At 45.2% G+C, this 26,239-nt stretch overlaps 1 protein-coding gene across 1 annotated transcript in view; it reads right to left on the bottom strand.

The window, feature by feature from the left end:
* CNGB1 (cyclic nucleotide gated channel subunit beta 1) overlaps nucleotides 1-26,239 on the bottom strand; it is a 1,191,945-nt gene that overhangs the window by 1,000,111 nt on the left and 165,595 nt on the right. The window contains 2 exon segments of the mRNA XM_078668834.1: nucleotides 7,639-7,789; nucleotides 19,498-19,500. Coding sequence (XP_078524960.1) covers nucleotides 7,639-7,789; nucleotides 19,498-19,500 — 154 coding nt within the window.

The following is a 26,239-nucleotide window of genomic DNA, read 5'->3' as shown; positions in this document are numbered from 1 at the left end:
ATCGAGAGGGGGAACTTCTCTTGCCCTTGTTGCTGCCGGAAAAGTACGCTGCCCACGAATCTTCTGCTGACCCCCTGCCCCCAGCGCGGACCCGCCCGCCTGTCTCCCGCTGCCCGGCTGCTCTTTTACCATCTAGAGCGGGGCCGCCGAGAGGAGACCGGCGAGGGGCGGACTACATTGCCCAGAGGCCCTTGCGGTGATCCGCGTCACCTGGGAGCGCCAGGAGGCGCTTAAAAACGACATCAGACCCGTCTCGTGGGACGCCGGGCGAAGCCCGGGCCAAGGGCGGGCCCGTTTAAGCCCGTTCAAGACAGGGTAAGACTGGACTGGGCCACCCCACTACCTTTTTGTTCCCAGAGACTTTACATTTTGTTATATTTATTCATTGTATGTACTTAATTTACGTTTGCCTATAGAGTTCTTGATTTATTTATTTATTTTTATTGATTTTTTTTTTTGCTTCTTAATATTCAGGTACACCTATTTTATTATTTATTTTGTTATATTTTGGTTATTTATATTATAACATATCATGAGCACAAGGGGAAGTAGGAGTAAAACAGCCCAGGGGTTAGCCCAGGTTACAGGACCCATCGACCAATTTATTACGAGGGCTAATGAGGCGATTGATCGGGCATCATTCTTCTAGAAAGAAGAGTTTCACAAGATCTTGCCATAGCGCGCAGGTCCTCAATGGGCCTATTGGCATCAGCTAAAACTCCAACACAGTCAGGAGTAATGGGTCCACTTCTGCTGGAGGTCCCCCCAGTTATTCACACCATCCCTAATAACGTAGATTTATCTGCAACACAACTATCATCAGAATCAGAAATAAGGGATGATTTAGAGAAAACCCCCGTTTTGATAATGAGTCCAACCCAAATTGTACCCCCAACCCAACTAGAACCCTTGAAAAACCAGGAAATGGGGAGGAGGGAGGGAGCTATCCCGAAACAAAATATTGCTAAGAAGAGGAGTAAACATAATGAGCAGCCCGTCAAAGCTCCTGTAAAGAACCAAAGATCTCATAACCCCCCCCCTAAACAAAATGGCTTAAATTTTACAAATACATCTATTGTCAACCTCTCTTCAACATCGCTTAATTTAGATGTCACAGATAGGGGGGGGGCGTGAGTAATATAAGTGATTCAAATAAGCAGCTACTAGCCAGCATTGGGGAGCTTATCAAGACTCACTTACTCCCAATGGAGCGAACATTAATGAATATTGAAAAACAAATAGCCAAGCTGTCCACTCACTTAAATAATTCGACCAACCAAAATACACTAGGAGTTACCAACTTAGCTGGCAATAAAGGCACTACTGCACAGAAACATCTAGGGCTACCACAACCAAAAAATCCTAAAACTATCCCTAACCCTCAAGAAAAACCAAAAGTAGCCCAGGTATCCACACGGATAAATCCTGATACGCCTAGAGGTTCCACTCAAGTAGACAAACAAAAGCTAATACCATCCAAAACTCCAGCACTACAACTGGAGGGAGACAAAAAAAAGGGAGGGAATTTCAGGCGTCCCATCAACCTCCCCCCAGAGGCAAGTCCCTTCACTGTGATCCTAACAGGAGTTTCAGAACTATCCGAAAACATGAGAGAATCCACATGGTCTTTAACAAATAAAGTGCAGCAATGGCTTAGTATAAATAGACCCCTCCCTCCCAACTGTAACACTAGATTCTCAATGGTGTGTAGGGTTCCCTGGATTGGTGAAACAAAGAAAAAAATACAGGGAGATTGCATCATCATAAACTTTGACGACCCTGGCACGGTCAAATATATTTGCTCGTGGTCAATATTGGAGAAAAGGGGAGGTATTGACGCTAAACGTCTATACTTCTTTTATCCTCCAATATATGCCTACGACCAAGAACCCCCGCATCATTGGAATCAATGCTCTGAATGGAACTGGAGCCAAGTAGAACCCCGGAATAGGAGAAGGGATTGGGAGGCCTGGTCTTGGAATCCAAGAAGAGAGCAACCGTATATGGAAGGATGGAGGGGCATACCAACTAGCAATCGATTTTCATCTTTAGAAATGGTAGATTGACCATCATCAGTCCAAAAATCGAGCGAGACAGAAGCCCGGAATTCCAGGATTTCTATAGCCCATAGGGAATCCCACACCCAAATAAGTGAAAAGATCAGCCACCCTCCCAACAACAATTTAGGGAAAAATAACAACGATCTGCATACTGACCAAGTATCTCCTAGCCCACTCCTATTTACATCATATGATGTACATGAGGGATTAAATAATCAATTTAGTAATAAGGGAGACGAGGAATCCCCTCTGGAAGGTACCCGAGACAAGCCATTAGCGCAGAGAGACATAGTAGGAAAAAACTGGAGTTTAACCGAGCCAAGAGTGGGACCAAATCTAAAGGACAGAAGTCAAATGGGGCAAAACAAAAATTACAGGGAAAATCTATCCCTCGTAACATGGAACATCGCGGGTCTTTCCAAAAAAGTCACAGATCCAACCTTCTTGAACTTTGTAAATAGCTTTGATTTAATATCTCTCCAGGAATGTTGGGACCTGGAGCCTACTAATTTAGATGGCTTCAGTACCAATTTTACTCCAGCAATTCAGACCAGCATGGGCAGGAACTCAGGCGGTCTTTGCCTGTATGCCTCAAACAGGGCAAACATAACCCTAGAGAGTCTAGATATACCCAAAGATAACTATAAGAATAAAGATAAAAATAAAAAAATTGGTCATTCATTGCAGGTATTTTTAGTGAAGGGGAAAGGGGCTCCCAGCTTTCTCCTGATTAATCTATATAACAACATAGCGAGGGACGACCATATAGCATTTGTAGATGAATTATCAAATGCCTTGAAGCGGGGAATGGGAAGTGATAAAGCGGAAAGATGTGCCATAGTGATGGGCGATTTTAACTGTCAGCTATGCCCTCATAGTGGATCGTGCGTCTGTGATATAAGAAGCCTTAATGGCGAACTCACTACCCACTTTGAACATACACATTTCGGTAACCTAATGAACAAATTAATACATGAATGGGACTTAGGCTTTTTTATTGAGCTAACGGAGCCAATGATTGACTTCCAACCCACCTTCCATGGAAGGGGGTTACACTCCATAATAGATTTCGTGCTGATGTTAAATAGTCACTATCGGAGTGCTGTGGACTTTAAAAAGGAGGACATCGTCATGAGTGATCATTACCCAATTAGTGCGAAACTCAACATTGGCCCTAGTACTAGCCAGACGCCGGATGTAACGGAAATCTTACATTGTCACTCAATTTCCCTGGCACGCATTAATGGTTATTTTATAAAATGGTCCAAGGTAAACAAAAATACTTTTTTGAAAAATCTGATCATGGAGGATCTTGATCAATTTGTGACTTGCCTTGAAGACCCTCCAAATCCATGTGCAGTAAAAAACGCTTTTGGAAAAATAGCAATCACAATTAAGAAAAACCTTACCAGGAAACAGAAAGAAGATGCCAGGGATAAGTGTTTAGGCTGGTTTAATTCTGAATGCTCAAAAGCACACAATATCCTTAAAGACACATTAAAAAGAGTACCAAAAAACCAAGCAGATATTAGAACAGCACGCTTGGTGTATAAACAGTCAATCAAGAAAAGAAAAAGGGAACTCAAAGACGCCGCTTGGGAGGCGTTATTAAAAGCCAGTATCTTAAAGGATAACCCGGCTTTCTGGAGGGAAGTGAACACACCTTTTTTTAAAGAGAGGTCGACAGACCTCCTAGAAATTGCCATTACAAAGGATGTTTGGATCAACCATTTTACAGAGCTATATAAAATAGATGAGACGGTTGAACCACATAACCTCGATCCTTGGACGCTACAAGAGAAAGACCCACAGAGACTCATGGTAGATACATTCCCGCTACATATTCATTTTACACTCCCAGAAATAGAACAGGCCATAGCGGAAAGTGCAAATTCTAAAGCTCCTGGGCCTGATGGAATCCCAATTGACATATTTAAAGATAATATGTCTTTATGGACCCCCCTTCTTACAAATGTTCTTAATTCTTACACTGTAGCAGGTTTTCCTACAACATGGCAAGAAGCCATTATAATTCCAATTTTTAAAAAAGGAGATAGAATGGACCCAAAATGTTACAGGCCAATTTCTCTGCTTGATTCAATGATGAAGGTGGCTGGAAGAGTATTGCTGAACCAATTACAAACCTGGGCCATAGAAAATAGAATCCTCTCAAAATTCCAATATGGATTTGTTTCTGGCCTAGGTACGGTAGAACAATGTCTCAATCTGGCCCTGATTACAAATAAATATGTTGTGGTAAAGAAGACTAATCTATACATGACTTTTGTTGACTTAAGCTCAGCATTAACCACAGCGTACTCTGGAGCACCCTCATAGAGTTGGAATTGATGTAAACATTCTCGCATTTATAAAGGAATTATATCGAGGGGCGGGGGCAATGGTCCGTTATGGAAAAAACTGAAAATGCACCAAAACCTTCCCCATAAAAAAAGGTGTTCGCCAGGGGTGCATCCTTGCCCCGTTCCTTTTTAATTTATATATAAATAGTGTGGCAGACTACTTGGCCGAGTTGGATGTAGATTACCCAAAAATCAATGACATGGCAGTTCCACTATTATTATATGCAGATGATGCTGTCATAATGTATAGAACACAACTAGGTCTGCAGAAAGCACTCACTGGCTTTTCTTCATACATGGGCTCAAGAGGACTCATGATAAATGTGGGTAAAACCTTCACAATGTGCTGCAGCTTAAAAACCAAAGTAGATTGCAACACTTTTTTAAATTCCACAAAGATAAGCTTAACTAAATCTTTTACTTACTTGGGTATCGTTTTTAATAGCAGGGGATCATGGAATACAGCCATTAATTCACGCAACCTGGCCTTCTGTAGAGAAATAGGTGCTTTAAAAAAGTTCGCCAAAAAATTGGGTGGTAAGCCTGTCCAGATCCTGCTCAATATTTACGCAGCAAAATGTGTTTCAACTGCGACCTATGGTGCAGGAATCTGAGGCATGGCGGACAGCCGCGAGATCCAAATCACTGAGAATGCATTCTTGAGATACCTGTTAGCAGTCCCCAGATCTACTTCTACCACCATATGCCACAACAAACTTGCCCGGGTCCATATCACTGACATAATTAAGATAAGTCCAATATTGTTGTGGCACAAGATATGGACCTCGAATAAAACAGTTTTTAGCAAGGACGTGATCAGAGACTGTATGGGACTAGCTGCCTCGCGGAATATACCATGGCTTTCTTACGTCAGTAAATTTCTAAAATCTATAGGGCATTCTGATTTATATGAAAATCCCATGTCATGCACCTTAATTACGAAAAAGGCCCTTAAAGAATGTTGCTTAGGCTTACTTGAAGATAGGCGCTCTTACTTAGAAGGAAACAAGTCAACCTTTGCGCATCATCATCTTTTGTTGCACGGAGCTGGTATCCCACTTTATCTATTTCCACCATACTCTGTTTATACGAGACTATTGCTAACAAGAATGAGGACTGACTGTTTTTTCAGATTGATAACATTTCCTACGGTAAACGATTGGTCCGCTAACTTGTTAAGCTGTCCCTGTGATAATACTTCAAAACAATCAAATATTCATTGTATATTATTTTGTAAATACTATGAATGGGGAAGAAAGAGGTATTTGGTCCCGTTGTTAAAAATATGGGGCCTCAGGCAATGTAGACCAGCACTGATTAAACTATATATGCTTCAGGATGAAATTACCGTGGCTGCGGTGGCTAAGTTTCTGAAATATGCAGTAAAATGTAGAGCATCAATGAACTGAAAACTTTTTATAAGCTTTTATATAATATCTCTTAAAAAATATGCTTTTTATTCTTCACTATATTTTAACCTTATGTATAATGTATTAAATGATTGGAATTGATTTTTATAAGGAAAAATTTGTACCCAAATGTGCTTTTATGGTTTTTACCTCCAAAAATCGAATAAAGCTATCTTTGAATTGAATTGAATTGACACACTTCACTTCCCACTAGCTAAACTTCTGCACTGTCCTCTCTCATGCATTCACCTACATGGCGTATTCGGACAAAAGATCTCCGACAAAGAGCCCTCGGACCTGTCAGGCATTGTAGCACTGGCCAGACGAGGAGCGCCCCGTGATCAAGCATGACACCCCAACAGGTGTGTGAGGGCATTAAGATCGGACCTTCTGGTCGCCCTGCAACAGAATTGGCCATACTTGTGGCTTCACCACCTTGTGATCTCTTTTCTTACAAGGAACTACTCCTACTTTAATGGTTAGTCAGTTTACTTCTGGGAGGAGCATAGGTATGGGACCACCTTAAACATTGAGCTCTTCATCCCCCTATTTGATATAATAGATACTGATGTGCAGTCACCCCTCTGGATGGATTCAAGAGTGCCAGTCTCTGGTACTCGAGAAGGAGTTCTAGATGCCAGATTCCCACTAACCCCTAAGTGGGTAAGTTAGTGGAAGTTCACTGCCCCCTCCCCCTCTCTGCTCTCATCTGTTTTTGTTCGTGGCTTTAGCTCCAGGTCTGATGGATACCTGTGCGTCCACCATGACCTGACCAGGCCTCTGCTCTCTCAAGCCCCTTGCTCCTTTACTCTGGGGTGGATCTTGTCTCTCTTCTCCAACTGATTGAGCATATAGTGAATGATGTTTCTGAGAGACATTTATATGAGCACTGTTGAGTTGCCTAAAACTCCTCCTTCTGCACCTCTTATTCAGGATGATTCCCAGGCAGAAAGGAATGTCGATCCCTTAGTTATAGCAGTGGATGGAGATGATAATCCTGATCCTGAAGGAAAGGGGCGTTACATTATGAGAGAGGGTCTAGTTAAGGTTGTGCTCTCATCAATTTAACATTCCATTAAAGCCTCCAGGTGGTTTCATAACGCCAACTAATGTCCAAGATGCCTGCTCTGATGTACCTATCAGGAAAGATTATCACTCTTCTTCCAATTCGCTGTTCAATATAGGCATTTCCAGTTCCCGGTTGTTTCACTGGCCTGATGCTAAGCCGTTGTGTATTTACATAAATCTTGGTTTCCTTGGTTGTAATCCTTCACGAGGGCAGCATCAAGGTGCATCCCTACCTGGACGACTGTCATGTTCATGCCCCCACTCTTCAGACAAGATGCTTCTTCTTAGGACACTCTTCAGGTGTGTTGCCTTCTCCAGTCTCATGATTGTCTTCTAAACACAGAAACATGCAACTTCCAGCCTAGTCAAGATGTAATTGGTGGATTGTTTGTATCCTCAACAGGAAAGGTTTCCAATTCCTTACCATCAAATTTTAAACCTTCAAACTCATCTTCAATCCCTGCTGGGCTCTCTACTAATTTCATGCCCATTGATTTTACCTCCGCATCGGTAAGAAAGAAAAAAGGAGAAAGCTTAACTTAGTCCTTCAGAGTCCTCTAAATTCTATCGTATGCCACTCCTATGCTAAGCTTACTGAACATGTGATCACTTTCAAACTCCGGAGTTTGGTGAAAATAACCTATTTGACTTCAAATAGGTGGTCTGAGAAGACTTTGAGAAGTAATACAGTGTGACTGAATAGCCTTGTCGAGTGCATCATGTATACAATCTCTTACGTACCCTTTATCGATGGCAGTAGCTACTGCAGAAGAGGACTCCGCAGCTTCAGTGGACAGTTGCTGGACTGAAGCTGCCGGTGGTGGTGGGGCTGGAGCAGGAGGTGGTACAGGAGAAGGGTCTGGCAATGGAGGTGCTTCGACAATCTTTGTTTCTAATAACAAAAAAATGAAGATGAAATTTTAAGTAGGAAAACAGATAGTAAACTCACATGCCAGGCAAACCTTAGCAGGATTCCTGTGCCTTCCCATGTGCACAATCTGGCTATTGTCCTCCTCAGTGTCTGCAACGTGTGTATTATCACTCTCTCTCCATGGACCTCTCGCATATACTTCATTCTTAACCTCTTTCCAGGTTTGTTCCAGCATCATATCTACTTCTCTCACAAGCTCCTCCCTATTTCTTCCACTCTTATTTATGCTCCACTTTGCTTCTGCATATTATCACATATTGTTTTGTCCACTCAATTGTCTTCTGCTTCTTTCTGCGCAGATGTCACACTCACTGCTTTTTCCTCTGTCTTCTGCCAAACCCAATCTCTGTCCCTGTATTTCCTTAAGATCATTCCATGCTCTCCAATGGTTCAGTTAGGGAAGAGATTATCATAATACATGTACCCGCAGAAGGACAGAGCCTCTACCTTCTCCAACTCAGATGCCAACCTTCACCCGTACATGCACAACCATTTTTACCTCACACAATGACACCCGTGCTCTTCCCCCTTCTTCCAAACGTCCTCTCTGTAAAGGTAGAGACTCAATTCCAGTCTGAAACTTGGCCTTTCCTTGTATTTGTTTTTGCTGTATTTCTGGGCGATTTCTTGGTAAATAATATATGTATATGTATGTATGTGTCCAAAAACATCCTTTCAAAGAAAAGATCAGAGGCCTGAGGGGAGTTCAGGGTAGGTAACCCGTTTATTTCATCAATCCCAGCAGCGGCAGATGCATTTCGGCACACTCGCCTTCTTCGGTGCCCTGTGCTGTGAAGAGTCTTTCCCTAATGAGCTCCTCCTGGACAAATAATGGCCAGCACAAATGTCTCCTCCCCCTGCAAATGTTCTCCCACCAATAGGAGTTCGAATCCAGTCCAGCGAACTCCAATTCCCAGCAGGCACTGTCCCGGCGCTGCAGAGCAGGTGGTGTATGGGAGAGGGATCAACTGTAGGTTAGTGCCGGCACCAGGTGAGTCGGGTAGATCATAGACCAAGGAAAATGGGCGGGAGACCACCCCGAGTCCCCTGTGTCCGCAGCGCCAGTTCCAACAGTCACACACGCATAGGGGCAGTCAAATGTGAGACTTACAGCCCCCTCGAGATAAAATATCTCAGTCCATCCATGGTGTCCTGTAGTTTCTGGCGGACATCGGAATATACTGATTCCTCAGTTGTGAAGTCGCTGCAAGCAGCGGATTGCCGTTTTTATTCCGTGTCACTTGTTGCCGCGTGGCCCTCCGTTTTGCGCATTCGGCAGGCGCAACATTGTATCCAAAAACATCCTTTCAAAGAAAAGATCAGAGGCCTGAGGGGAGTTCAGGGTAGGTAACCCGTTTATTTCATCAATCCCAGCAGCGGCAGATGCATTTCGGCACACTCGCCTTCTTCGGTGCCCTGTGCTGTGAAGAGTCTTTCCCTAATGAGCTCCTCCTGGACAAATAATGGCCAGCACAAATGTCTCCTCCCCCTGCAAATGTTCTCCCATGTATGTATGTGTCTGTATGTATGTAGATATGTATGTGTATGTGTGTATGTGTGTGTGTGTGTATATATATATATATATATATATATATATATATATATATATATATATATATATATATGCACGAATGCAGCTCTCTCACCAAACCAGCGCAGCAGCCGCTACAGCAATGATGGAAAAGAAAGCCACGCCACTCCAACGTCCGTTATGGGCTAAAAACGATTTATTAAGCGCTCAAGGCCACCAGATCTTACGCGTTTCGGGCGTCCGCCCTTGTTCACAGATGGTTAGTAAGTAAGTTCACAATGGCTTAAGTACAAAAAGTTTTTCCCGGGCATTTTTTTCTTCACAACCACGTGATAAATTGACATAAAAGACACACTACCTAGCTTAGGCTGAGGCAGTCTTTCCTCTAAATCAGTGCCATGATGGATATATACATAAGTAGAATAACAACATGAATGCGTTTTTTAAAATCACAATCAAAATACAATTCATTTTATAATTAAAAAAATATATAAATATATTGTAATCTATAAAAATATATATACATTTTTATAAAAAACATGTAATTTGAGACACTGTGCAAATATCGCAATTTTAGTAGTGGTAGCAATTGGTCACTGATACATAAATGGCATGTTATGTACAAAGAGAAAATAATGTCAAATCATTAAAATCTAATGCCAGTATGTGACCCCAATGCAGTCTCAAATCTATCTGACAATAGATTCGTCCGATGTAATATCAGCATAAATGCTTAGTGTATTGATTGTGATAAATTACGTATAACATGGTCACAGGATTAAATCGTGCAATACGAAAGAGTTTAATGACTGCCTATAATCATGCCCCCTTAGTCTGTGTCAAAATAGAAGTAATGGAAAGGTTTTTAGAATGTGTGTGCCCCCCAGAAGGAACGGAATAAAGTAAAGGGAAAATTGATTTTTTGTATAAAGACATATTTTTTTCAACATGTGAGCCATGATGAATAAAATTGATTCAGTGAATGTGATTCTAAACAGAAACTGAGAAAGAAACAGGAAAACTGGCAGACTAGCTGAAAGTAAGTGTAAATTGGCCAACAAAAGGACATTACAGAAACACATGAAGATCTTCCGTAGTGTTGAGACCATTTGGGAAACGGCTATCCAATTCAAGAATGAACTGCGATTCCAATCTCCTGAGCATGAGATCCCTATCTCCCCCCCTGATGGGTTTGGGTACGGAGGCTATGACAAAGTATGTTAAACAGTCAAGATTATTCTGGTGGATGGCTTTGAAATGACGGGCCACAGGGTATGAGCTGTCGTTGTTCACGATGGCTCGAAGGTGTTGTAGAATTCTGACATGCACCTGTTTGCCTGTGCTGCCTATATATATATATATTCACTGAAAAAAAACCATAGGTTTTAGGGGTGTCATAGTTAGCTGGACATTTCACTCGTACAAAACCATTGAAATTCCTCTGTTATAGTTAGTTGTACTCACTATAACTCGCACGCCTGCAATCCACTGCTGATGATGTTACATATTACATCATTCATGACATGGTCAGTGACATCACTGATGACATCACTGATGACATCATCCAGTGAATGTGGTTTGGTTCGATATTTTTTTATATATAGCAATCTGCATTGAAGACTGAGTGGATGTATAAGTGTCTGGATGGAGGATTTAGTAGCACTATGATTGACTGTCTAAGTGACTAATTTAAAGTGTTTCACCAAATATATGGGACAGTGATTAAACTGTGTGAATATCCGTTTCACTCTATCTCTTGTTACGTAAACTACTACATACGTTGGTTACTAGCTATGTGAAAGTCTATATTAGGTATTAATTACTTAAGTGAGTATTTGTATGGGATAGTGAATGTGTGTGTGGTTGGGTGGGAGGTGTGTGACTGTCCAAATATGTGTAAATAGTTGATTTAGTAGGTATATGAGGTTAAGACTGTATGTGGAAACAGTTGTTTGAGTGAGTGAATCTCTTTATGGGTGTGGTGATGAGTAAATATATTTCTCAATGATACATGTCCAATAAAGTATAAATATAAAAGGCAGTGTATGTGACAGTTGTTGTATATAAATAAGTATACATAAAACTCAGTGATTGCATGAGCGACTGTATCGAAAACTATATACTTGTAATAGTGATTTTATAACACGCTAAATATGAGTTGCTATCTATTTGAATAAATAAAGTGGTGTTTGTATAAGTGTGTAGCTTAGTAAATGTAAGTATGATCAATTGTTTGCATAAGTGAGTAGGATGACTGCATAAGTGAATAGGATGTGTACTGGGTTGTAATGTAGATGTAGGTATGTAAGTATATTTAATATTTAATAGTTTTCTATTGATCTTTGTTAGCATGTATGAGTGAATCTATAGGTAAGTGTTTAGATGTGTGTGTAGATGTAGGAATCACTGAGTGGGTTTTTAGAAACTTGTATTGGTTTGTGAATGGTTTCAAATATGGTACTCCATATTTTATAATGAGTGTTGAAAGGTTATACTAGTGTATGATGAGATGTATCAGATTGCCACGTGGATGATGTCATCAGTGATGTCATCAGTGATGTCATTTGACATGTCATCAGTGATGTCATCAGTGATGTCACTGACCAACTCATGAATGATGTAATATGTGATGTCATCAGCAGTGGATTGCGGGCGCGCGAGTTATAGTGAGTACAACTAACTATAACAGAGGAATTTCAATGGTTTTGTACGAGTGAAATGTCCAGCTAACTATAACACCCCTAAAACCTATGTTTTTTTCAGTGAATTTCTAACGTTTTTTAAATGCTAATTCCTAACTATAACATGTCTGAAACCTATGTTTTTTTCAGTGAATTTCAAAGGTTTTGTAAGTGACAATTTTTAAATGTATTGTTATATTTAATTTTTTGATACTGATTTACTATATTTTTTTAAACAATTTATTTTTAGATATTTTATTTTTTAAATTACATTATAATTACATTATACATTACATTACAAATTATACTTTCTCAGAATGAATTACTTTAGTTTAAATACTTTGCAAATAGGCAATAGACTTACAGTAGTTAACGTTGTTTCTACTTGAATGCAATTAGTTACTTTATGGATTACTTTTCTAACTACAGGACTGGATCCTAGATTCAGTCCTGGGACATCGCCTGTAAACAGTTTAGTGAAAGCGTTTTGGTTACAGTAGTGATTTTTAAGGAATATTATTGTATTTTAAAAGCTGACAGAAACTTTTTCACATAGAATCACCAATGTTATCCTATGGGAGGAAATTCACTTAGGAGGTAAGTAGTGTTATCGTTACTTTTTCTTACTCAGTGGTGGATCCTCGATCCAGCACTGGTGCACCTCCTGTAAACAGTTGAAAGAATGTGTTTAAGTCATACAGGCGATTTTTAAGGAATAATTGTAGTTTGTGAAAATCGACACTTAGAAACTTTTCTGGTGAAAACCACACAATGGATTCCTATGGAAGGAAATACAAGTTACTGGTAAGTACGGTTAGAATTACTTTTCAGGGTCAGTGCTGGGCTAAAAGATGCAGCACTAGGTTCTCTCCTGATAACAGATGAGTTAATCGGAATTCGTTGTTCGGATGATTTTTGGTGAATATTTTAAAGTTCCAAAACTCCACACTTAGAAGAATTTCCAAGTAAAACTAGTCAAAGTTAGCCTATGGAAGGAAATTCAAGTTACTGGTAAGTACGGTTAAAATCACTTTTCAGGATCAGCACTGGGCTCAAAGATGCAGCACTGAGGTCTCTCCTGCTAACAGGTGAGTAAATCAGAATTTGTAGTTCGGGTGATTTTACTTTGGTCCACTATATATAGAGCCACTTTCCAACAGCATCCCCTCCCTTCACCACTGTGTAAACGCGCCCTGTGTCCATTTATTTGGTTGATTAAGTCCCCTTGAATCCTGAGAGCCCCTGGGGTCCACGTAGCCTACTAGGTACCTCCAGTAAGCGCCACAGAGTTTTGTTGCAGAGAGGTGTGAAAAGGGGCGCGGCCTGGGCCACCTCTCTGCAACGCAGCGCAGTGGCGCTTACTGGAAGCACCTGGTGGGATAGTTAGCCCCCAGGGGCCCTCAGCATTGAAGGGGAATTATTTTCCCAACTTAAAACACGCCACAGGGCGAGTTTGCACACTTCATCTCAGGCCCCGTCCCCTCCCTTCGTCCCTGTGTAAACGCGCCCTGTGTCACTTTTAAGTTGGGAGATTAAGTCCCCTTGAATCCTGAGGGTCCCTAGGGTTCAAATAGCCCACTAGGTACCTCCAGTAAGCGCCACAGAGCTGCATTGCAGAGAGGTGTAAAAAGGGGCGTGGCCTCTGAACACCTGTCTGCAACGCAGCTCCCTGGCGCATACTGGAGGTACCTGGTGGGCTAGTTGGCCCCCAGGGACCCTCAAGATTGAAGAGGAATTAATTCCCCAACTTAAAACCCACCACAGGGTGTGTTTGCACAATGGTGAAGGAAGGGGGCGGGGCCTGAGGTGACATGTGTGCAAACAAGCCCCGTGGCGCGTTTTAAGTGGGGGATTAAATCCCCTTGAATCCTGAGGTCCCCTGGGGGCCAACTAGCCCACCAGGTACCTCCAGTAAGCACCACGGAGTTGCGTTGCAGAGCCGGCTCCCCGTGTCCTGCAGGAGCTGGCATTGCTTTTGCACATGGGGAGCAGCTAACATGCTGCTCCCCCTGTGGAAAATCAATCTGCCTTGCTATTTGGAAGAGAGAGCAGGTTTCCTGCTCTCTCTTCCAAATAGCAAAGCAGTTTGCAATGACAGGGTGGGCAATCCGGGACACTGTAGGAACCGGCCCTGGGGGGTGGCGGTCCCCAGGGCCATAACAGGGCTCCAGGAGGGGGGCTGTGCGGCTCCCCTCCCACATTTTACAAAGCCCCAGGGGGATGGTGGTCCCCGGGGCTGGGAGGTCCGTCGTGGACCCCCTCCCACATTTTACATAGCCCCGGAGGCTGGCGGTCTCCAGGGCTGCGGGGGGGCGTGAGCCCCCCCGCCATTCATTTTTTAAAGCCCCGTGGGGTGGCTGTCCCCGGGGCTGGGGGGGCCTGAGAGCCCCCCCACCCAATTTAAACAAGCCCCGGGGGGGGGTGGCAGTCCCCTGGGCTGCGGGGGGCCGTGAGCCCCCAAATACACTATCATATAGCAATGGGGGCTGGCGGTCCCCGGGGCAATTGATTTAAATGGCCACTTAGGCCTAACAATTCATAATGGTATCATATACCAAACCCCATGCTCTTGGCAGGCAAACGATAATTAGCATGTGCACATGCAAAAAATACAAAAACTACTAAGCCCACAATTCCTCATTATAGGCAATTGCGGTGCCTCGGTATAAATGTGGTGAAAAAAAAACCGGACTTGTATTACTACCGTAATCAGGAGCTGTGTGCAGCTCGAAACGTGTAGGAGGAGAGAAAAAAAGTCAATAAAAACAAGTTAATATTTCCAAAAGGAGTGCGGCGTATTCTTCAAGAATTGTATTGATATATATATATATTGTTCCTAAAATCGTGTAAACTGACAAACCCACTGGAGGGTGTAAACGGGCCGGAAAAGACTACATCTCCCAGCATACACTGACAATCAATTGCAATCATGTGGGCGCATCGGAAGCCATTAATTAAGAAAATATGCAGGGGAGGTGTGGAAAGCCTTTAAAATGTCAGCGAACACAGCCTCTGATGAGAAGCATCAAACGCTTCAAAACGCGTCAGACCAGGAACTGAATGTGGGAGGGGAAGCCGCTTGCCTTTCCAATAAAAAGTTGTCACTTTACCTGTCTGCGGAGTGCGGTCCTGCATCTGGGAGATTTTGTTATGTAAACATAATCGCGGCAGTGCCAGGTCGCGGGGACGACGCACCACCGTAAATCAACACGGACCGAGAGAAGTGAACCGTCACTTCTTGATGGATGCAGCAGTGAAATAATTAGGCCAAGTGAAGTTCTCTCCTGGAGCCCACTGGAGGGCTGAAGAATATTGTTCCTAAAATCCTGTAAACTGACAAACCCACTGGAGGGTGTAAATGGGCCGGAAAAGACTACATCTCCCAGCATACACTGACAATCAATTGCAATCATGTGGGCGCACCGGAAGCCATTAATTAAGAACATATGCAGGGGAGGTGTGGAAAGCCTTTAAAATGTCCGCGAACATGGCCTCTGAGGAGAAGTATCAAAAGCTTTGAAACGCGTCAGACCAGGAACTGAATGCGGGAGGGGAAGCTGCTTGCCTTTCCAATAAAAAGTTGTCACTTTACCTGTCTGCGGAGTGCGGTCCTGCATCTGGGAGGTTTTGTTGTGTAAACATATTCGCGGCGCTACCAGGCCGCGGGGACGACGCACCACCGTAAATCAACATGGACCAAGAGAAGTGAACCGTCACTTCTTGATGGATGCAGCAGTGAAATAATTAAGGCAAGTGAAGTTCTCTCCTGGAGCCCACTGGAGGGCTGAAGGATATTGTTCCTAAAATCGTGTAAACTGACAAACCCACTGGAGGGTGTAAACAGGCTGGAAAAAACTACATCTCCCAGCATACACTGACAATCAATTGCAATCATGTGGGCGCACCGGAAGCCATTAATTAAGAAAATATGCAGGGGAGGCGTGGACAGCCTTTAAAATGTCAGCGAACACAGCCTCTGATGAGAAGCATCAAACGCTTCGAAGCGCGTCAGGCCAGGAACTGAATGCGGGAGTGGAAGCCGCTTGCCTTTCCAATAAAAAGTTGTCACTTTGCCTGTCTGCGGAGTGCGGTCCTGCATCTGGGAGGTTTTGTTGTGTAAACATAATCGCGGCGATGCCAGGCCACGGGGTCGACGCACCACTGTAAATCAACACGGACCGAGAGAAGTGAACCGTCACTTCTTGATGGACGCAGCAGTGAAATAATTAAGGCAAGTGAAGTTCTCTCCTGGAGCCCACTGGAGGGCTGAAGAATATTGTTCCTAAAATCGTGTAAACTGACAAACCCACTGGAGGGTGTAAACGGGCCGGAAAAGACTACATCTCCCAGCATACACTGACAATCAATTGCAATCATGTGGGAGCACCAGAAGCCATTAATTAAGAAAATATGCAGGGGAGGTGTGGAAAGTCTTTAAAATGTCAGCGAACACGGCCTCTGATGAGAAGCATCAAACGCTTCGAACGCGTCAGGCCAGGAACTGAATGAGGGAGGGGAAGCCGCTTGCCGTTCCAATAAAAAGTTGTCACTTTACCTGTCTGCGGAGTGCGGTCCTGCATCTGGGAGATTTTGTTGTGTAAACATATTTGCGGCGCTGCCAGGCCGCGGGGACGACGTACCACCGTAAATCAACACGGACCGAGAGAAGTGAACCGTCACTTCTTGATGGATGCTGCAGTGAAATAATTAAGGCAAGTGAAGTTCTCTCCTGGAGCCCACTGGAGGGCTGAAGAATATTGTTCCTAAAATCGTGTAAACTGACAAACCCACTGGAGTGTGTAAACGGGCCGGAAAAGACTACATCTCCCAGCATACACTGACAATCAATTGCAATCATGTGGGCGCAGCCAATAGCCAATAATTAAGAACATATGCAGGGGAGGTGTGGAAAGCCTTTAAAATGTCCGCGAAGAGGAGCCAAGATGGCGATCGGAACAGTCGCATGAACGCTTCGCTCCGAGGTCCCTTCCTCCCCGCACGCCTATCCTGACGATAATCCTGAGCGAGGCTTTTTGATCTACGTTGTTAGAGTGAAGCGATCACTTACCATCTATTTCTGGGGCCCCACCGTGCAGTGGATCCAAAGAACTGCCCTCGTCTGCTTGCCGGCCTTCGTGGCGCTGATGCCGGGGCCTCGAGTGCGGAGGTTGTCCGGCAGTGTTCGTAGTGTTGGCGGCCCTGGTTTGGATGAGAAGCCGGTCAGTGGGAGCCTGAAAGCCGCGAGCCGAGAGAGTTGGTGCTGACCTACTCCCAATAGTGGGTTGCCCCGTGAACCCGAGCTGTCGACGAGCCGGAGAGAGGCCGAGTCGCCCGGTTCCCCTTGGGTGTGGCACCCGCCCATGTTAATAGTCCCGTCCGGGAACCGGCGGTCGGCTCCCGGCGAGCTGCGGGGAGCGCACCCGGCCTTTTGTTGACTCTCCTTTCTGCACCAAGCGCCGACTGTCAAAGTTCAGTCGTGAGACCTGTTGCCTCTGTGGTCGGACTGGACTCGGAGGTGGAGGGGAAGTGGCGGAGAACGAAATGGCTAAAATGGCGGATGGCGCCTTGGAGTGCACCCCTCCCGGGGACGGAGACACCGCTGAACTTGAGACCCCCGGAATTCGGCTACGTGGGGAGACGCTTACGCATAGTCACGTACTGGTTGCACTGGTTACCCTGCGGACTGCTCTGCTCCGGAGCTCCCGGGACTTGGAGGGACGGATCGTCGCCATCGCTGATCCGCCATTTTGTAGCGTAGTGGCTTTTCCCCGAGTCGGTGCCGATGAATCTCCTTCTGTCGCAGTGCCAGGTTCCCCGGATGAATCTACAGTTTTGAGGGTGCGATTGGATCTGGCTCCTGAGTTTGTCTGCATCTCACCTGTTCCGCGAGTGGTGGTCTCATCGAAGCCTTTTTCTGCCCAGCCAGTGGAGGGGCTCCATCGATCCGTGGTGCGTGGGGCCTGGGCTACGCTGCGGTGCTTCCCACATCCTGTGCTTTCCTTTGCGTGCCTGGCAGACCGGTTTTTGGACTTGAAGTTGTTGGTGGTTGGGGTATTGTTGCATTCTGGCCGCCGCCATGCATCGTCAGCTGTTTCTTGGTGGCTGGGACGATGTTGGACGGCGGCGCTACCTGCTCTGCCTGGAAGGATTGAACCTTTTGTACCGAACTGTCCCCTGACTGCACGGCTGTTTAACATTTCTACTGTTGACAGAAGTGGCCCGGGGTGACCTCGCATGGGACTTGGAGGGACTTCTTGCTGGTTAAATGGTGATTCAAGGACACGTCTTGTGGGGCTGTTACTGATTGCGTTTTGTGCGCTTGCTGATACTTGTACTTTCTATGGCTTCTGTTTATACGATTTTCGTATGCGGGGGTGGGAGGGACCGGGTATCTGAATCCCCGGCTCCTCTCCTCATAATTTTTCTTTCTTGTCTTCCTCTCTTTCTTCTCTTTATTTCCTTCTTTAGGGTAACTCTGGGGCGACAGGCACGCTGTTAGTGGGGTAGGCCATAGCCATTACGGTGATGTAGGGTGGTGGGTGTTGAGGGGGTTTTGTTATTTTAGTTTGTTTTGTTCTATGGTCCCTTTTTCTCTTCCTTCTTAGTAGGGTTGGCTATGTCTTTCTCTTTCATCCTTTTTTCTGTCGGGCATCTGCACTTGCTTCTTTTTTTTGTCTTGTACGGGTGGGTTTTCCATATGATGTTCTCGCTAAATTGCTAGCCATTGTTTGACCTTTACTCCTTGCCTGCCTTCGGCGGGCGTAGCGTGTTTTCGGCCTTATTGCTCATCGTTGATTCCCGATTGCATGGAGGGATACGCCCCTCCCGTCTCTTCTTGTTTATTGTGTGGTGTGATGCCTCTGCTGATATAGCCGCAGCCTCTTTTTCAATGTTATAAAAATGAAACCTCTCCTATCCTTGTGTTTCGTTGTGCTACAACCACGTAATATGACTCTACCGTGATTCCTCCTTTACCGTAAACATTTACAATGCTCCTGTCTCTATCTCCTTTTTTTTTGCGGCCGGCCCCAGTGGTTGTAGGCCTACGCCTATCCTGATCTGTTTGAATGAATAAAGGGTTTATAAATAAATAAATAAATTTAAAAAAAATATCCGCGAACATGGCCTCTGAGGAGAAGCATCAAACGCTTCGAAACGCGTCAGGCCAGGAACTGAATGAGGGAGGGGAAGCCGCTTACCTTTCCAATACAAATTATCACTTTACCTGTCTGCGGAGTGCGGTCCTGCATCTGGGAGGTTTTGTTGTGTAAACATAATCGCGGCGCTGCCAGGCCGCGGGGACGACGCACCACCGTAAATCAACACGGACCGAGAGAAGTGAACCGTCACTTCTTGATGGACGCAGCTGTGAAATAATTAAGGCAAGTAAAGTTCTCTCCTGAAGCCCACTGAAGGGCTGAAGAATATTGTTCCTAAAATCGTGTTAACTGACAAACCCACTGGAGGGAGTAAACGGGCCGGAAAAGACTGCATCTCCCAGCATACACTGACAATCAATTGCAATCATGTGGGCGCACCGGAAGTCATTAATTAAGAAAATATGCAGGGGAGGTGTGGGAAGCCTTTAAAATGTCAGCGAACACGGCCTCTGATGAGAAGCATCAAACGCTTCGAAATGCATCAGGCCAGGAACTGAATGCGGGAGGGGAAGCCGCTTGCCGTTCCAATAAAAAGTTGTCACTTTACCTGTCTGCGGAGTGCGGTCCTGCATCTGGGAGGTTTTTTTTTTTTTTAAACACCACTTTGCACAGCAATCCCTGCGCTCTTTCACTCTTAATTTTTAACTTTAACTGGCAAGCTGCTTAGGCACCAGCGCTCACCTGTCAATCATCCCCCTTCCCCGGTCCACCACTGACGGTGTCAGATTGTTGTCGAGGGAAGGCGGGCCCGGAAGTGATTACAACATCCCTCGCTTGCGGCACAGGTTAGCAGGCTAGTTGTTCTGCCCACCCTGACTACAAAGACCTGTGATTCACTCGCGGCGGCAGACTCGCCTTCAGGTAACAGACACCGACCGTCTCATTGCTTGAGCGTGTGGCAAGGGCTCTTCTGATTTTAAAAAAAACACCACTTTGTACAGCAATCCCTGCGCTCTTTCACTCTTAATTTTTAACTTTAACTGGCAAAGCTGCTTAGGCACCAGTGCTCACCTGTCAATCACCCCTCTTCCCTGGTCCACCACTGACGGTGTCAGATTGTTGTGGAGGGAAGGCGGGCCCAGAAGTGATTACAACTTCCCTCGCTTGCGGCGCAGATTAGCAGGCTAGTTGTTCTACCCTGTTCACCATAAAACACCAATGCCATTCTGGTCACGCAGCGGACGAGCTGGCGGCGCGCCGAAGGCACGCCAAAGGCAAGCACGTCTGCGCCCGTCCGCACCATAACGGGCCAAGGGCCAGGAACCTCTGCCCCCCTTCCCCTGGCTCACAGATGCTACGCTCGTGAGGCATTTCTGCAACTCAGACAGGTCACATACACACCATGTCTCCACTCGCTTTCCATGGAAGATCGACAAAGCAACTGCACTCACTGCTCTTACACTCTATCACCACCAAAAACAACCCCACCGCCCACTGAGCACTCAATCAAGATGGCCCTACTCAACTGCAGGTCTCTTCCTAAACACTCTGTGGAAATTAATATGCTCCTCCAAGACACAGAGCTAGAGATTCTGTTCCTGATAGAAACCTGGCTATCTACTACTTCAGAGCCAGACATCGTTCAAGCCCTCCCACCAGGCTACCTAATCCAACGCTACGACAGGTCCTCCGGAATAGGCAGCGGAATTGCAGTTATTTACAAAAGTCACCTCTCCTGCCGCCTTCTAGACAGCCCTATCCAGGATTGTGAAAACGCCCACTTCTCCATCCAAATCTCCCCTTTAAAATCACTCTTGTGCATCCTCATATAACGCCCGCAAGGAGCACAGGGACAGTTCTGTAGCTCCATGATGGAAGCCACCATCTCTCGGGCCTGCTCTTCTCCCAATTTCTCAATACTGGGAGATCTAAATCTCCACTTTGATGACTCGGCAGACAAAGTGGCAGGAGACTTAACACTGGACCTAGCTTCCTACCACCTTCATTTGAAAAGTCACCTTGCCACTCACGCAAAAGGCCATCTCCTCGATCCCTTTTTCTCAAACATCCCCGAGCTACGCACGGGCGGGCCCCTCCCCACCCCCTGGTCAGATCACTGCCTAATTCCATTCAAGTGGCAAATCCGCACTGAACCCCCTCACAGACCCCCACCCCGCCTCCCTGAACGCCCATGGTCAAAACTAGTCCTTGAGGACTGGAGACTCGAACTTGAAGCCTCTACACCAGTACTCGAACCAGACCCAGTCTTAGCTGACGAGCAACTCTCCACATGGATCGAAAAATCACTAGACCAAGTTCTGCCAAGAAAAACACTTCCTAACAAACAGGGAACCTTCAAATTCCCCTGGTTTACCCCTGAGCTCTGCGACTTAAAAAAACAATGTAAAAAACTTGAACGCCTATGGAGGAAGGACTGGGACAACAACAAAAAGACTGAATATAAAACAGCCATTAGATCCTATACAGCCCACTTAAAAAGAACCCAGGCGGCCTTCTTTGAAGACAAAAACTAAGCCTCCGCCAACTCATCTAGGGAAACACTTCGCATCATCAGAACACTGCTGAAAGTCTCTGACCCACAACCTGCCAACGACCTCTCAGGTCGAAGATGCAACGAACTGGCAGAATTTTTCTCCACTAAAATCCTAAGCATCCTTAAAACCCTCCCCACTCCCGACTACCTTCCGGATTCCCTTCCTCCAGTCCCCGCAATAAATGCCCCCCACCTGGACTCCTTCTCCCCGCTGACAAAGGAGATGCTCCCCACTATCTTAAACTCCATCAAGAGTGGCTCTCCCCAATTGACCCTGCACCCCTCAATAAGCTTAAACTTGTGACACCCACCGTGACCCCTCTCATCACTAACCTAATAAACTCCTCCCTAGGAAAGGGCATCGTCCCCCCCAACTGGAAAAGGACCACAGTCAGAGCACTGCTAAAAAAACTCCCCTTGACCCCCTAGAGCTGGGCAACTACCGACCCATTTCCCTTCTACCTGGAATCAGCAAGGTGGCGGAGAAATTCGTCAATCAACAGCTCTCCACCTTCCTTGAATCCAGCAGACTCCTACATCACTCTCAGACAGGATTCCGGCCGGGCCAGGGCACTGACACCGCCCTTATAGCAGTGGTTGAAGAGGCAAGAACGATCTTGGACGCAGGGGGGTCGGCAGCAGTAATCCTCCTGGACTTCAGTGCTGCCTTCGACACGGTGGACCATGCCATCCTCGTCCACCATCTAAGCAGAATCGGAGTCACTGGCCTTGCCCTATCCTGGCTCAAATCCTTCTTAGAACACAGAACGATTTTCAGGTCGCCGAAGGAATCACACGATCCAGAGCTATTCCTCTCCAATGTGGGGTTACCCAGGGCTCATCCTTAAGCCCCACACCATTTAATGTTTATATGTCCCCCCTGGAGGAAATTGTAGCCCCCTTTGGCATAAATTTAATCATGTACGCCGATGACACCCAACTCGTAGTTTCCCTAAACCAGTCGGCCCATTGCCAGGAAAACCTATGCTCGTGTCTCAAAAACATCTCCAAATGGATGAGCGAATCTCTCCTCAAACTCAACGGTGACAAATCAGAGATCCTACAACTTGGCAATCAACCCAAACTCCTCACCAAACTTCTGTGGCCATCATGCATGGGACCTAATCCTATCCCAAAAAAAGAAATAAAGAGCCTAGGTTTCTGGCTCGACCAGGATCTCAATTTCCAAACACAAGCGAGGAAAACCGCAGGAACCTGCTTTGGCCTCTTACGCACTGCACGCAAAATCCTCCCTCTCTTACCCCCTCACTCCAGAAAACTCCTCATTCAGGGCCTGATCATGTCCAGACTAGATCACGGAAACGCTCTATACCTTGGCGCACCGATATCGGTCATCAACAAACTTCAACATGTCCAGAACTCGGCAGCCAGGCTGCTAACAGGCACTAAAAACCAATGCTCTGCGAAGCCTGCCCTAAACTCTTTACTCTGGCTCCCAATCCCTGAAAGAATCAACTTTAAGACCCTCTGCATCACACATAAAATCCTTCAAGACAAGGGACCCCCAATCTTGAGATCCCTGATCAAACCATACAAAGCTAATAGGAAGCTAAGATCCGACCTCCTCTCCCTGGCAAGCATCCCCAGAATCAAGAAAGCACGATCAGGAGGACGTCTATTTTCAAACAATGCCTACAAGCTTTGGAAGTCCCTACCCCTCAACATCCGTAGGGAGACCAATCTACTAAAATTCCGCAGGCTCTTGAAGACCTGACTGTTCCCCTAGGTCACTCTGTTCCAGATGTAATCTTGCGAGTCCAGCGCTGAGACGCCCACGGGTAGCTATGCGCTCTACAAATCCACTTCCAATTCCAATCCCCACCTCCTCATTGGTCCGGGGGTCACTCCTGGATTAAGGGACACCGGTCCAAGCACCTGCATTCCAAAACAATTCTTTTAGGGGTGCATTCACTAAGGATTGTTATGCCAACAAAAATGCTCTCACATGGAGTTGAAAGATACCAGTACACCCCATGAATGTAGAACATTTTCCCTGGAAATATGTCTACAATTAATCCAGTCTCCTTCATTGAAGCGGTCATTTGTCATTCTGTATTATAACTGTGGTGCACTTTGAAAGCAAGGTAGGACTAGAAAGCTCCTAAAACACTAACATTGAACTTTGTAGTGTACAACACTGACTCGCGTCCCTTTACCAACAATACTCAGACTTAAACCACGCTGTACAAGAGATTTGGAAATCCCCACAAAACACCAACCTGGAGTCGATGTGGCACAAATTAGTTATGCTTCAACCACCAAAAATTGAGATCCCATTAACTGTGCCTATTCACAGAAATCCTTGTCCTACACAACACATTACTGCATGCTACAGCCTGACCTTGCATGGAATACTGAAGGCCATTTTACACTGCTGCCAGCAAAGGACAACAAAAACCTTCAAGGAATCCAAACCCATGCTGCTCAGCTCATTCTTGCGCGTGCACTTTACCCACATCTTGTCTACCCTGAAGCCTGCTTAGTGGCTCCAGATTAACCAGAACTCAGAATGCTTTTCTTGTGCATGTCTTTACATGGCGTCACCCATGGCTATGCAGGCATGGTCTATTTATCCTACCCCACCAAGAAAAAGGTTAGTCAACCTCATGCAACTTCCTAACTAGCCATCCAACCGGATACACCCGTTAAGCCGGAAACGCATCGACCATCAAAGGACTGCAACTCTGGGAGTCTGTTCCAACACACTCAGAATGGAGGCAAATTTCCTAAAGTTTCGATGTGAATTGAAAACCCATCTCTTCTGTGACACTCTAGGTTGTGGGTTGCTCCACGTCTTTTGGGCAGTTTCCATTGAATCCTATCTTCCATCGAGTGGTCATGTTTTAAGATCGTTCTTGAATTCCCACCAGGAGTGGCCAAAGCAAAAGGACCTCAGTTATACAGCCTCTCTTACTACACAGGCCTTATCATCATTCTCATAGCACAGCAATATACTGGACTTCAAACAGCTTTCCTCATTATGCACCGTCCCTATATGTATTAGGCTCGGTCTGGATAATTTGTCAGTATCTCCTCCAATGAGCCTGAAGTGACAAAACAAAGCAAAATAAATACACACATATTTGAAACTATGCTAAATTGCTTAGAGGACTAGTTTCATGAATCCCTGTTATTATTGTCTGCCATACGTTTCAATGTTCTGCACTGTGCGAACAGCCAAGGACTGCAAGGGCCAAGAGACCTTGTACTACCTTCTGATTGGTTGATGTGCCAGGTCTGAATGACAGCCATGGCCCATCTCTCCAAATGAAGCATAGGGCTTCATTCCATCCGACAACGGCAGAAACACATTGTTCTATGGCAGATGCTGCAGGCAGAGGCCATTCAGAGGATACACAGGTTGAGCACTGGGAAACTTGCTGCTGGAAAGATGTTAGCTCTTTGAATACGTAGATTACTGTATTAATGCTTAATATAATTACATAAGACTGGGATCAACTACTTCACTGCTTCTGATGTGCTTCGTGGTTTACTTAACCTTACACTACAAGCTGTGATACATTTTAAAGAAGACACGGAAAATAAAACGCCTACTTGTAAAATATATTAGATTTCCCAGTTGTACAAAAATCTTCCTCATATGACACCCAAAAATAGCGTTGCAAAGGTAAAAGGTGCTGAATTGGAGAAAATGTTTTTCACACATAGATAGCATATTCGCCTTTGGACCAACCGGAGACGGGCGACATGTTATGAACTTCCCGGTACAGTACAAGCATTAATAAGAGAGGCACGTTTGTTTTTAAAACCATAAATCTAAACCACAGAATTGTGAGATTTGCCAGAGTAAAGTGTTTTCAGGGACAGGTAAAAAAAACTGTGAAAAGCGGGCCTTTTAAATCTATAAATAAATGAGACGATGTTTTTACATTTACACATTAGACACATACATACATGCCAGGCGTTGCAGTGCAGAGCACGAAGTTAGCTTGTAAAGATGCACGTGCTGACGGGGTGAGGCCTTCGGACGGTGACATGTTTGCTGACGTGGCCCAGTGTTTCCCAGTCTGGGGAGGGGGGTCTCTTCAATGTTTAGAATACATGCTTTGGAGCAGTTCAGTCATAAATACTTTTATTTGATTTCATTTAAAAAAATCATAAAAGGGTGGGGAACCACCATGAGTAAAAATACATTTTAAATTTAAAAACAAAAGAATTTGAAACATTGAGACAATGGCGTTAATGGGTATGCTGGAACTTATTAAAGTAGTGAATGATTTCCTTTTTTTCCATTTCTATTGCTGCCATTTTGAGAAATTTGATTGCTCTGCAGGACAGTGGATTGATAGCCACCGCCCCCCCCCCCAGGCATTGGATGACAGCAGCTCTGCATGTCCGTATTTATTCCTTCCTGAAGGCTTCCCGGAGGACCGTTCTTCGGGTCACTACGAGGGAAGGGCATATGCATAATAAGTGTAGGAGGGACTCGTCCCAACCTACGCATAAGCGACATTCCTTGGTTTGCCAGGGGTATTTCCATTTTGGTGTCAGATCTTTTGATGG

The sequence above is a fragment of the Lissotriton helveticus genome, chromosome 12, assembly GCF_964261635.1.
Source record: "Lissotriton helveticus chromosome 12, aLisHel1.1, whole genome shotgun sequence".
Taxonomy (NCBI): domain Eukaryota; kingdom Metazoa; phylum Chordata; class Amphibia; order Caudata; family Salamandridae; genus Lissotriton; species Lissotriton helveticus.
The sequence above is the reverse complement of the archived record's forward strand: the minus strand, read 5'-3'. Positions and strand labels throughout refer to the sequence as shown.